The sequence below is a fragment of the Siphateles boraxobius genome, unplaced genomic scaffold (genome assembly GCF_051911475.1).
Source record: "Siphateles boraxobius isolate OS27281-9 unplaced genomic scaffold, OSU_SipBor_1 26, whole genome shotgun sequence".
Taxonomy (NCBI): Eukaryota; Metazoa; Chordata; class Actinopteri; order Cypriniformes; family Leuciscidae; genus Siphateles; species Siphateles boraxobius.
In genome coordinates this window covers 26,023,726-26,038,235 of record NW_027508876.1, presented here as the reverse complement: position 1 = coordinate 26,038,235, position 14,510 = coordinate 26,023,726, and the positions used below count along the sequence as shown (strand labels likewise).

Sequence of the window (14,510 nt, the reverse complement as noted above, 5' to 3'; positions counted from 1 at the left end):
GCTATGTAGGCCTACACTGCCAAACAAAGTGCCTGTTACTGAAGAGCCATCTTTGGGTGAATTTAAAACAGTAAAAATGCATCTAACAGAATAATGCATGTTATTTTTGTTTAATTTTCTTTTTCTCTTTCCTCACTTTAGAAAAACATACAAGTTGCAAGAGGAGAAAATGGTTCTTCGAGAGACTATGGATGGCTTACCTAACGTGCTGCTGCATACGTCTACCAGATTCAGTCGAGTCTCCCTCTGCAAACTAGTCGTCCTAACAGCCAATATACGTTTAGCAGCCCCTTCTGATCCATAGATGAGAGAAAAGTATAATTATTAACATTGATAAACACACACAAAAAAGAACCTGTACAGAAACATTATTGAACTCCTAAAAAATAAAGGTTTCAAAAACGGAGTGATGCCATAAAGAAACATTTTTGGTATCCCAAAAAACCTTTCAGTGATCAGTTCTTAAAATAATATTTTGTTTCTTATAGTGTGAAGCACATTCTAATAATCTACAGAACCTTTGGGAAATTTCTGTCATCATTTACTCAACCTCAAGTTCTTCCAAACCTGTTTGTTGAACACAAAAGAAGATATTTTGAAGAATATGGGTTACCAAACAGTTGTGGAGCACCATTGACTTTCATAGTTGAAAAAAAAAAATACGATGGAAGTCAATCGGGACCAGAAACTGTTTGCTTACCCATATTCTTCAAAATATCTTCTTATGTGTTCAGCAGAGGAAAGAAATTCATACAGGGTTGGAACAACTTGAAGGTGAGTCAGTAATACTCACCCAGCCTAGTCTCAGACTAAAAGGCATGTTTGATCTGTTTTAACTGAAAGCAACTATCATATCTTAATATATTACAGTGCCATTGTTTTGTCTCAAGATGCACACCGTTAATGCTTTTTTTTCAATGGCACATTTTTAAAAACCATGTCCTAATTGACCTAAGAACTCATCCTGGCTTAATCTAAGCCTATGTTTGTGAAACTAGGCCTTAATCTTAATGTCATAGAAGAAATCCAATAAAATAGAAATGTTTTCTTAGCCATATACTGTACAGTTTATTGAATACCCAGTCAGAGGTTTATTTTGCAATTCATATTCATAACAATCGGCACAGCAACAAATATTGCTACAACATTAGAGTAATACTAAAGTCCTCCGAGGTCATTTGCACTATACATCATACATGCAATATTTTTAAATGTGTGCTTTGCTGCAGGGTTGTTCATCATAATTTGGTCTGGATGCTCCAGCTGCACATGTGGTGTCGATATTGATCCTGAGGCCACACAATACACTATTGATCTCACAGACAGACATTTAATAGACTGAGTTACAAAAACCAGACAATCACTGCCGCTCAACCATATGTGAACAGTTTATATTCCTCCAAACTATTCAGAACAATCTCCAGCTCTCCAAACCAAAGCATTTCAGAATGGGTTCTTTATTTCGCAGTGAGGAGATGTGCCTCGTGCAGCTATTCTTTCAAACGGAATCGGCCCACAATTGCATCAATGAACTTGGTCATCTTGGCTTGGTTCAGTTTAAAGATGTAAGTAACCTTGATGTGTTTGTGTGAGTGTGTAAGCAACTTCTTTCGAATGTCTAGTGACCACAAAGTCTGTGTTGTTGAACTGAAATTACATTGTTTGAGCATCAGGCCATGAGCTGCTAAATGCTCTTGAAGTTATTTTGTAGTTTAAATGTTATGATGGAAGATTCATTTGTCAGATTATCAAATAACCTTAATAGCATGATCTATTGATTTCTAAATGTGTGCTGCTTTTAGCAGCATGCACACTTTCTAGTGCATACTCACTACATCATTCTTCAGTTTATATTGAGCTTGTATTGTCACAGAATTTGATTTATCACCATTAGCTGAATCGATCAATGCATAACACTGCAGAGCAAGAAAAACTGGTTGTGTACATTATGTCGGTAAATCCTAAATAAGGGAATCATTTCTAATATGGCCTAAAACATCTAAAATAAACCAAAACCATGTTAGAATTCATCATGTGTATTTTTTTAATGATCTTTTAGCTGAATCCTGGTGTAACAGCATATCAGAGGCACTTTGTGAAGGAAGTGAAGAAATGTGAAGAAATGGAGAGAATTCTGAGTAAGAATGTATACTTTATCATAACAAGCTGGTTTATTGTATTTATTGATATACTGAACACTTGCGATAGTCCTAATTCTTATCTCACGAATAAACATTTGTGCTGTAAATTTCATTCATTTTTAAGCCATTTTAATATTGCAAAAATGTAGGCTATATCTTCTCTGTTTTACATATTGTGCCGATTTGATCTAACAATAAAACTTTGACTTACACTTGAATCATATTCCAAGGTAGTGTTACGCATCACAATTAACGTGAGTTACATGTACTTTTTTCAAGTAACGCATTACTTTTAAATTTACAACAAAATATCTGACTTCCTTTTTCAAATAGCGCAAGTTATTTTGATGGTCCAATTCAACCATACTAATAAGCAAAAATAATTTTACTTTAACATCACGTTTGTGTTTCTTTTTTTATTTTCTTTTTTTATTGCTGAAGTGTTGAACTTTCTTCTCCTGAATGGCAGCAGAGCCACAAGCTTTGTTTGTTGCGCTCTCTACTGTACAGGCGTGCATTTGCACTTCCTTCAGCCTGAGGCTCCTGGTGTAAAAAGGGCCTTTACAATTGTCAAAAAAGAACTATTTTTTTTGTTGTTATTAAAAAAAACAAGCAAGTGAGCCCAGCCCGGGGGAGAAAAAGTAACACAAAAGTAACGTAATGCATTACTTTCCAGAAAAAGTAACTAGTAATTCATTTAGTTACTTTTTAGGGAGTATCACAATATTGTACCGCGTTACTTTTAAACGTAACTTTCCCCAACACTGTTCCCTAGATTAATTTGAAACCCGTTTGATATATTTATCTTACTTCAAAGATAGTCATGTTGCTTTCTCTTGAAATTGTACATTATTTAGGATATCTTGAGAAGGAGATGGTGAAATCTAACATCGTAATTGCTGCAACAAAGGAGAAGGAGATGGTTCCCTGTCCCAGAGATGTTCTGGAGCTGGAGGTGAAAACAACACTTGTCCTTTTGTTATTATGCCGCTATTTTTATTTAGAATATTTGATTCTGATTGGTCAATCATGGCATTGACCAAATAAACCCCTTATCCCTTACTCTGTATAACAATTTGACACACAAACAGAAATTCAGAAAGTTACTGTGGCATAATGATTGTCTTCAAACCTTTAGTCCACATTTGAGAAGCTGGAGCAGGAACTGCGAGAAATCAACTGCAACCATGACACACTCAGACAGAACCTCATTGAGCTGATGGACATCGACTCTCTGCTGAGGATGACTGAAGACTTCTTTGAGGAGGTGAAGATCTTAAGATCCAGAACCATTTAATCCTAAATCAGTGTTACTCTATATATTAATATAGGCCTACTACTATTTTGAAATGCTATTTTTATATTTTCATTTCAGTTTTAGGTTGTCTTTTGTGCTTTTGTAATTTCTATTAGTTTCTTTTTAATATTTTGAAATAGATTAACTGTATTTTTTATTTCAGTTTTAGTTTCAGTAATTTTAGTACTCCAGCTTAAAATGATTTATAAATAATAATTTTAAATAAAAAATATTTCTATCTTTTATATCTTTCTAGTATTCTGTTTTACTCGAATATACATCACAACAGTGAAGAAAAGTTTCATACTGAATTTAAGGCCTCAGTTCCTGCTTAATATTACAACATTTGCATATTTAGTCAACTAAATGTATCAATTTGGTTTATTTAAGCTTGATCTTTCACCTTCACTGCATCTAAAAGTCAAATGGACAATTTTAACATTATTTCAAATGCTTGAGGTGATAGTTAACCTAAAAAATGCAAATTCTTTCATCATTTACTAGCCTTCATGTTATTCCAAACTTGCGTGGGATTGAAAGGAGTTGTTCATAATACTCATTTCCATGCAATGAAAGTGAAAGGTTACCATGGACAGCCTAATGTACTTAAGTTGTGTTGACAATGCTTGTGTGCAGGCCGAGTCACTGCTATGCTCTGAGCCTCCTTCTGAAGACTCAGTGTCTATGACTGTCTCGTCCTACATAACCTTCCGCAGATACAGCAGTTCCAGCACCTCCGGACCTCTAAATCTAGGGTACATTTAAAAGATTTTGTCCAACTGATACATACACACTTTAAAATAAAGATTCCAGTTAGAACACTTTTTTTTTACAGCCTGACCTAATTATCTGTACGCATTTTAAGTTTTGTTGCAGGTGTTATCAAACAAGACAGGTTTCCTGCTTTTGAAAAGGTTCTTTGGCGCCTTTTTCATGGAAATTTCGTCCTTCGGCACGCAGAGATACAGACCACAGAGGAACTCCAAGTGGTGGTGAGACTATCATATTTTTAATGGGTATTTCAGAGACCCCCTGTGGTGAAAATCAAGGTCTTAATGTTGTTTATATGTCTATGTGATGTTTTTAATATGCTTTAAGACTAACCATGTGAGAATTCATCAGTCGACACCTGAGTATTTTCCCTTTAAAACGGCAGTTTTCCGAAGACAGGATGTAGGAAGACAGGACTGATTCTGAATAAGTAATTACTTCACGACCGCTAAAAAAGTACATTCTATATTTATGAATGTGTGTAGTATGAATGTAATCCAGATGAACTACATTTGCCATGTTGTCATTATCAGTTGTGTCACTTCACTGCCATTCATAAATCCTCTCCCGTGACCTCATGGGATAGTAAAGCGTCCAGAATCTCGTCGGAGACGAATAATAGGTCATTCGGAGTAGTAGGTCATTCGGGTACATTTTGCCTACTCTTATGAGTACTGTGAATACTTCTTTTGTCACCAACAGTTTTTTGCCTACTATATATAGTTAGGAATTATGCGATTTCGGATGCTGCCAGTCTCAAAAACGCAATTTCCAACCGTCAAAAACATGTAACCAATCCCATCAACGTGCAGCAGCTGTCTGACTCTGTGATGGCGAATGACAACATGGTTTGTGTAACATTAGCAACACATCATTAGCTATTTGATAACATAGTCAGCCCAAAGGCTTATTATAGTAAATATCATTATATGTCCTACGTTGTAGAGGGCGATAACGCATTACCATTCTGATACATTGACAGACAATCGTGTATAATTCCCTCTTCCTCTTCTTCCGAATCAGTTTCTGGTTCAAACATAAAGCCTATGGCTGAATTAAACCAATATTTTCCAACGAATTAAACTGATGCTGCCTTCACGTGATATCGGAAATTTCCTACTTCCCACTTCTGAAATCATGATTCCAAGCTCGTAACAGTGCTTTGTTGTTGGAAAGAACAGGAATAATGGAGGTCACCAGGTTTATTCTTGCCTATTTTTGGAGAAAATCTTATTAAAGCCAAAATTATTTTAGCTTCCCCTTCATTGAAAACCATATAAACCATATAAACATATAAACACACTAGATAGCTTGCTGACAATTCTGGAATTTTGATCAAATCCACCATGTTTTAAGTTTGTGGCCCGCCCAACTTGGGAACTTGGGTATCAAAATGATCTCCGAGCTTCCCAGTGGTACGACTTGAGATCATGTATAACTTTTTAACTAATGATTATTTCGATGATTTGCATATTGCCATATTACTAAATAAAGCAAGGGTGTTGTAACATTCAAGCTATTTTAAGGAATGAATAAATTATTTTTAGAGGGGAAAACATTTGTTATTTTGATTATTAAAGATGAGTTTTAAGGGATACAATTATTGACTGAAGGAGGACTTTAAGTTAGGCTATTGATATTTTTATGATATTCTTTCACACTCAAAACATGGACTGTCAACGCTTAACACTTTTGCAACATAAGTCCACAGCCATATTGCCGTTCTATATTCTCCAACACCAGAATCCATTATCTATATCAACCAATATGTGCTCACTGCTCATAACAAGCTTCCTCTCAGATTATCAGTACACACCACACGTGTGTCTATAGGCTTTTACTTATATGTGAAATATATATTTCTCTATTTATGATGCATAAACTAATGCACAGTCTATTCAGTGTTCAGTTTATCTTCAGTGATCAGTAAGTATGTTTCTTTTAAGCAGAGAGGAGCTGTGAAGAAGGACGTGTTCATCATATTTGTCCAGGGAGAACATGTGCGAGAAAAGATCAGAAAAGTGTGTGAAGGGTGAGAGACATGGTGTTTCCACACACATTATATACCAGGAGTAGAAATATTCTTTAAAAACAATGTGGACTTAGAAAATTCTGTTCAATCATTTTTCTTATTAGAAGTTTTTATTTTAATATTTCATTTTATTTTACAAATGAAAAAAGAGTTGTAATATCACTAACAATAACACCAGTGAAAATAAAATGAATCAATGTAAATATTTTTTTTTTAAATAACATATATAAAAAAAATTCTCACGAATATTAACGTAAAAAAATCTGTAAATGAACAAAAAAAAATTAGAACTTTTTCAACATGTCAGACAATCAGTGTATCAGTTTTTTTAATAATTTCTTCTTAATGATATGTTTGTCACCACATTTAGAGAATGTCAGTAGCAGTTTAACTCGGTCAAAACAATCAATGCATATTTTAATATGAATGACTAATTTTATCCGATGGCCTTATTTGCATTTCCTTGATTTGTTTTGAATTCTGTGAACTTATCTCATCAAAATTATTCCTACAATCCTTAAAGGTTTCATGCCAGCTTGTACTCATGCCCCAAAACTTTGTATGAGCGCAAGAAGATGAGCAACAACGTGAAGTCACGAATGGAAGATCTTCGAATGGTGAGTCAAATGACTGATTATTTTTATTTCCCAGGTGTCTTTTCAAGTGTGTTTTTCCACCAATGATCGGTATTCAAAAATAAACGTAGGGAATGGCTATGTCCATGTTTTTTTCTAAAGATCCTGAGAAGAACTGAAGAATATCGCGGTGGTGTCTTGACCAGAGCAGCCGACCACGTCCAGGAGTGGGGCAGTAAAGTGAAGAAGATGAAGGCCATCTACTACACACTGAATCTCTGCAACATAGACATCACGCAGAAGTTGATCGTAGCAGAGATCTGGTGTCCCGTGTCAGATCTCACTTTAGTTCAAAACGCCCTGATTATGGGATCAGTATGTATGTTTATATACTGCCTTGAAGAAATTTTCTGCAGACCAGCATCACTAATAATTCAAAACTATTTAAAAGTCTGCAAAAGACAAAGTGAGTCGCATGTTTAAGTTAATGTTAGTTTGAATAAATTTTGCAAATTTGCAAGTGGTTTAAAAGATAAAAAAGTAAAACAAAACAATTATCCTAAATATTGTAAAATATGAAATGTAAAATTTTAAAACAAATAAATAAATCACTAATAAATATAAATTCTAAATCTTGTATGTAAATGTCAAGCCATCTTTATTAATATAGCGCTTTTTACAATGCAGATTGTTTCAAAGCAGCTTTACAGAGATACGAGGAAAATAATGTTGTAATATGTATATGTACATATTGAAAAAATGTATATGTACATATTGAATATAAATGTTAAAGTCAAACTGATCTTAATTACATACGGTAATTTACTTGAATGGAATATTTGTAAATATATTAATACTGTAAATTTTACCCTTTGCAAGTAGTTTCATACTCTTAACTCCACTCAAACTGTTTGTACTGCAGACATGATTTATTCCTCAAGTCGTGCAAGTTTCTCATATATGTGTGATTTTCACATGTGTTTTTTTAGGAGCAGAGTGGGTCCAGTGTGACCCCAGTCCTGAACCGCATCCAAACCCAGCAAACTCCACCAACCTTCAACAGAACCAACACATTTACTGAAGGATTCCAGGCCATTGTTGACGCCTATGGAGTCGGTACCTATCAGGAGATCAATCCAGGTGATTGGCTGTTACTCTTGCTAATCTTCTATATCATTTCTGATCCATCCGTCATTTTTTTGCCTCATTTATTTTCTCAGCTCCATACACTATTGTAACCTTCCCCTTCCTGTTTGCGGTGATGTTTGGAGATTGTGGTCATGGACTGGTGATGACACTGTTCGCAGTCTGGCTCATTACACAGGCCGAATGCTTACGAAAGATGAAAAACGAGGTATTGAATGGCATGAAATGTCAATGTCTCGTAGCTTTTGTTTGCATAATAACATCACTTTTAACCCTGGTTAGTCTTGTAAGCTTTGATTTTCCTCCCAGATTACAGATGTCCTGGTCGGTGGACGCTACATTATCTTGCTCATGGGAATGTTCTCCATATATACTGGACTGATTTACAATGACTGCTTCTCCAAGTCCTTCAACATTTTTGGCTCTTCCTGGCGCGTGCGACACATGTTCTATCCTCACGGGCCTTGGCAGTACGTACGCTGGACGCTTGCAGGCTTTAAAGTTACTTTGTCGTTTTCCATTTTGAATTTTTTTTGCTTTATTTCAGAAACAAAACACTGCATGATAATCACCGTCTTCAGCTGAACCCAACTGTGCCCGGGGTTTATTCTGGTCGCCCGTACGTGTTTGGAATTGACCCGGTCAGTGCATATAAAATCTTGTTTGTTAAACATTACGTACAGGATTTCTTTCCATAATCACTTTTTATTTAGAAATATACATTTAAGTTTAGCATTTTATGTTACTTTTTTTTTGACATACTACATGTAGTCCTGGTATGTTTTTACAATGAAATTAGAGATTGAACAGAATTGAATTTGGTTGTCTTACTGTGTTTCATCCACTAGGTGGTGGGATTTTGCTGTTCTGATGCTGTACATTAAAGAGATAGTTCACCCAAAAATGAAAATTTTGCCATCCTATACTAACTCACCCTTAAGTTGTTCCAAACCTATATGAATTTCTTTCTTCTATTGAACACAAAATAAGTTATTTTGAAGGATGTTGGGAATCAGACAGTTGACGGCACCCATTGACTTCCATAGTAGGAAAAAAATACTATGGAAGTCAGTGGGTGCCGTCAACTGTCTGGCTGGGATGTTAATTTATGCTTTAATATTCATCAAGTTTGTGTAAACCTGAAACCTTACATTCACGTCATGACAAGCCTATGTTAAATTCATTTTTGTTTTAGGTTTGGAATATTGCATCAAATAAGCTATCCTTTCTAAACTCCTTCAAGATGAAGATGTCGGTCATATTGGGAGTCAGTCATATGCTCCTTGGAGTGACCCTGAGTTTGATCAACTTTGTGTGAGTATTTGATTATCTCATATAAGGCAAAGTTACAATTTTAAATCAATTAGATTGTCAAATGCAAAATATTAATTTTTCATAAGATTTTATGAAATGAAAATGTAGCTTTGTTTATTTTGTCTAATGAAGAAAAATGAGAAGATAGTTACTTGTATATAAATCTAAGAAGTTATTATTAAAAAAGGTAGTCATACAGTATTTGATGGTTTTTAAAAGTACTGTCTTTTTCAAATTCCAGATCAGAAAGTCAGAAATCTTGTTTGGTTTTCCTCATTTCCTTTTAACAGACATTTGGGGAAATTCCAGGACATTTTACTTCAGTTTGTTCCACAGCTGATCTTCATGCTCTCTCTCTTTGGATACCTGATCTTCCTCATCCTCTACAAATGGTGCATCACCCTGCGCTCTGAAATGGCTCCCAGCATCCTGCTGCTCTTCATCAACATGATGATGTTTGATTACCAGCCGGGACACAAGTTTCTTTACAGAGGACAGGTTTGTATTCATTGTTCCTCTAAAAGCAGTTCTTTACTCCTGGCTTCACATAGCCAAAGTACTCAGTATGACAGATTATGAGCGATGCTGTAATCCTATACAGAAAGCTGTTCAGATCTTCTTAGTTGTGACGGCTATGCTCATGGTTCCTGTGCTGCTCTTGGCCAAACCCCTCCTCATCTACAGGACCCGAATGAAAGCCAGACACCAGGTGGGTGAGCAGAACAGAGCAACCCTGTCCCAAGATCAGCTAATGCTTCTTTCAACCAGGGTTATAATAGTAAAAACGAAGACTAAAACCTTTAAAGCTATAGTTGCCAAGGCTTACTGTTGTAAAATAACTAAAACTAAAGCTGAAGTAAAAAAAAAAAGACAAAATACACAACAAAATTACTAAAACTAACCAAAATTAAAATGTAAATATTAATATTAATAAACATGTCTTTAATATCATCTATAATAATATCTCAATGATACTAAAAAACACTGTTTTCAACTTGGAAAGATGTATTGTATTATTAATTAAATTCTGTTATGTATTAAACTAAATTCAAATGCAAATTAAATCCTTGCATACATAACAAACATTAACGTGTGGCCCTCGATTTAGGAAACATTGATACAAAAAATTCTGTTTAGATAGATTATTTATAATTAAATTTAAAATGATCTAAAATAAATGCAATTACAGTATACTGTATCTGTATGGGCATAACATATATAAATATTTTAAAATATTCAGTAGAATTAAAGTACATAAATAGTAATTAAGTTCAGGTGTCTATAACATGTTCTTTGAATTTAAATATTTAGATTTAACACTTAAATTGCTGCCTTACATTTTTAGGTACAATCAACTTAAATGTTTAAGTCATTCAACTTAGACTACATCAAACTGACTTTAATAAAAGGAGTTGAATCTTGTATAACTTGTTGAATTTTTTTTTTTACAGTGTTTAGATTTATTAGTGGTTTTAATTTATTTTTAAATGATATATCTCAATACTACAATTTTTCTTTTTTTTACTACTGCTTTTTATTTATTTTACATTTTCAATTCGGCACATTTTGGTATATTTCTAATTTATAATGCATATAAAAATAAGTTATATATATATATATATATATACATATACAGTATATATATATATATATATATATATATATATATATATATATATATATATATATATATATATTGTGTCTATAATAATATATGTCTTTAAGTGATTGTGATTGTGACTAACAAGGTCTCTATGCAGGTGTTTGGAAACAACGATCAGCATGGAACAGATACGGGTTTCTCCTCACATCAGAAAGATGAGATGGTAAGTTTGTGTTGTATAGAAAGTCTTTAAATGTTATAAACATTTGAAATACAAAATGCTCAAATGTCTTTACATGAAGTATTCTGTACACGCAATGAGGGCAGATGGTGTCATCTGTGTTTTTCTTCAGGTGAGCACAGGTGACGTGTTTGTGAATCAGGCCATCCACACGATCGAGTACTGCCTGGGCTGCATCTCCAACACGGCCTCGTACCTTCGGCTCTGGGCGCTCAGTCTGGCTCACGCAGGTTTGTCCTGGAGCAATTCAGGCACAGCAATAAAAATCAATCAATCATCAGTTAGAGAATAATGCTGTTCTTTATGTTTTCATTCGTTTCTCAGTGACTGATTGAATCAACAGTGAAATGATTTATGAGAAAATGAAGGTGTGCAGTTTATGAGGAACACCTACTGTACAAAGCTCAACAACACCAGAGCATATTTTAAAGTTTTACTTTTACTTTCCCTATGTGGTATTTTTAGCATTATAACTCTACATCTCAATTTAAAAGAATAGGCCTACAGAATTTAATTCTGAACACCGAAGACTGGAGTAATGGCTGCTGAAAATTAGCTTTCACTGGAATAAATTATATTTTAAAATAGATTAAATGGTAATTTACTAAGTAATATTATGTCACAATATTACTATTTTTACTGTATTTAAATTAATAAAAAATCAAATAAATGCAGCTTTGGTGAGCATAAGAGACTTTTTTTTCAAAAACATTAAAAAAAATATCTTAATTATAATTTGTAGTTTTTGCTGACAAATAATCGTAATTTTTTCTCAGTCCAGGTAACACAGAGAAGGAGTAAACATCTTTGCTCATTTACATATACAAACAGGGGTTGAGAATCAGTGAAGTTAAACTTTAAAGGAATTGTTCGAAAATGAAAATGATCCCATAATTTACTCATCCTCAAGCCCATCCTAGGTGTATATGACTTTCCACTTTCATAAAAAACACAATCGGAGTTATATTAAAAAAATCATGGCTATCCTGGAGTTTTTGAAACTCCATAAAATGCATTCATCCATCATAAAAGTAATCCATACAGTTCCAGTGGGTTAAAGTGATAGTTCACCCAAAAATGAAAATTCTGTCAGTATTTACTCACCGTCATGTTGTTCCAACCCAGTAAGACCTTCGTTCATCTTCGTAACACGAATTAAGATATTTTCGATGAAATCTGAGAGCTGGATCACTCCTCCATAGGCTTCTTTAGGGATTGACACTTGCCAGCCCCGAAAAGTTATTAAAGACATCGTTAAAATAGTCCAAGTGACTACAGTGGCTCAATCTTAAGTTTATCAAGCAATGAGAATACTTTTTGTGCGCCAAAACAAACAAAAATAACGACTTTATTTCAACTATTCATTTCCTTCTCTGTGGGCCTCAGGCTATTTTATTATTTTATACTATTTTATTAACTCCGATTGAGTTTGGCTGAAAGAAGAAAGTCATATACACCTAGGATGGCTTGAGGGTGACCAAATGATGTGATCGTTTTCCTTTTTGTGTGAATTCTTCCTGTAAATGAGTTGAATCAGAGGCGTGTGTGTGTGTGTGTTGTGCAGAGCTGTCGGAGGTGCTTTGGCGGATGGTTCTCCAGGTGGGGCTGAAGCTCTCCGCTGGTGTGGGTTCACTCATGCTGGTTCTGCAGTTTGCTGCTTTTGCTGTTCTCACCGTGACTATTCTTCTGATTATGGAGGGCCTGTCTGCCTTTCTGCATGCTTTACGACTGCATTGGTAAGAACAACACATTATTCATAAGCAACAAGACTTCACCTAGAATTTCACCCACTAAACTTTATAATACATATGACAAGCTTGCACCTTGAACTTGTGAGTTGCATGTTAGTCAAGGTATTTGACTTGTTCATGACCTTTGACTTATCTATTTTTAATCTATTAAAGTTTACATACAGTATATCTGGCCCAAAGGTCCAATGTCTCTGTACTTGAAGTGTGTCCAAATTTCGCATTAATAGTGTGAGGTTCAGTGTACTGTTACTAACAATAATAAAAGATCTGTTTATAAAGCATGTTTAAATATTATACAAAATGGCACAATGATATGAATGTAGTTAAAGTGACTTTTTTTATGTATTTGTTTTCAGGGTTGAATTTCAGAACAAGTTTTACGAGGGATCCGGCTACAAGTTCACACCCTTGTCCTTTAACAGTCTGTAAAAACACAGCATAAATAATCACTATTTGTACTATTCTTGTAGTTTTTAGTGTCATTATAGTTTTGGGAATGTAAAAAAATGCATTCTTTAAACCAGGAGACTCCCAATTATTACATTTTGTGAACAAAATGAAATTATGCTATAAACAAAAATACTGTATTAAGCTCAACTTAACTTAAACTAAACATTGATGTATGAGTAGGCGTTGTTCTTTCATCGAACTACAACGTAAGAATATGACATTAATGTAATGTAGCCGAGTCGTTCTGGCAGGTTGGTTTCAATAAAAGCTGTTTTTTGGATTAACAAGGAAGTTCTGAAAATTACAGGATGTTTTTATAGTACAATGACCTCTATGTCAAAAATTTTGATTTCTCAATTCATGACACCGCAACTCGCTAACTAATTTTATAAAGTATTTATTTATGTGGTCCACCAAAATCTCATTGGCCTGATTTTAAGATAATTAAATTTTTTAAACATTTTGCATTATATAAGTAACTTTACAAAATAATTACATTTAAGTAGGCCTACATGTTGCTTATCATTACAGGGTAGTTGTGTAACACTAATAAAAATGTTATCAATATATATATATATATATATATATATATATATAGGTTTGCCATAAAATGAAATGAAAAGGTTAAATAAACCATTTCAAAATGAATTTTTTATTAATGCTGTGAACTATCCTATTTGCTTGTAAAATAAACTGTACAAGCACATGTAATATAGATAGAAGACTTCAAACGATGTGGAGCAGAACAAATGCATGACCTGTACAAGCATCACACGATCTGTCGTACACACATAAAAGCGGTGGTATTCTGCAAATTCGTTAGTTGCTTCCCTAATGAATTGTTGTGAAATGTTTGTATACTTGCACATCACTACGTTACCTATACAGGATGTACAGAACTAACTTTTTCTAAAACATCAAACAGCATTCACTGCGTTAATGTTAGTGAAAAACTGACAACACTGCAGGAACATATATGTTGAAAATTCATGCCATTTTAAATAAACATGAAAAAGACGCTACTATGTTCATGATTCACCATTGACTGGCTCCTGAGTTCTGAATGTAAAAACCAGGGTTTTGTGTCTATTTCCATTTCAATTCTGATTAGACTAATGTTATAAACAAGAATGCTTTTGACGGTTTTCGACAAACAAACCCTCGCATCATGTCAAGACAGAACAGCATC

At 34.1% G+C, this 14,510-nt stretch overlaps 1 protein-coding gene across 5 annotated transcripts; it reads left to right on the top strand.

The window, feature by feature from the left end:
• The first annotated feature begins 132 nt into the window (after window positions 1-132).
• On the top strand, window positions 133-13,620 carry LOC143752147 (V-type proton ATPase 116 kDa subunit a 1). 5 transcript variants are annotated; one of them, XM_077245186.1, is made up of 22 exons: window positions 133-233; window positions 1,230-1,380; window positions 1,469-1,565; window positions 2,060-2,138; window positions 2,999-3,096; window positions 3,280-3,408; window positions 4,075-4,193; window positions 4,304-4,430; window positions 6,156-6,241; window positions 6,765-6,858; window positions 6,979-7,191; window positions 7,806-7,956; window positions 8,037-8,170; window positions 8,272-8,432; window positions 8,510-8,603; window positions 9,158-9,276; window positions 9,567-9,774; window positions 9,878-9,985; window positions 11,037-11,102; window positions 11,233-11,350; window positions 12,685-12,856; window positions 13,228-13,620. In XM_077245186.1, the coding sequence occupies exons 3-22, from the start codon at window positions 1,476-1,478 to the stop codon at window positions 13,298-13,300; spliced, it is 2,439 nt and encodes an 812-aa protein (XP_077101301.1). In that variant the 5' UTR covers window positions 133-233; window positions 1,230-1,380; window positions 1,469-1,475; the 3' UTR covers window positions 13,301-13,620. The 5 variants fall into 5 exon arrangements, with proteins under 5 accessions (XP_077101301.1, XP_077101298.1, XP_077101300.1 ...); XM_077245183.1 differs by having other exon boundaries at window positions 1,230-1,565; XM_077245185.1 differs by having other exon boundaries at window positions 134-233; window positions 1,230-1,565; window positions 6,159-6,241; window positions 13,228-13,619.
• The last annotated feature ends 890 nt before the right edge of the window (window positions 13,621-14,510 follow it).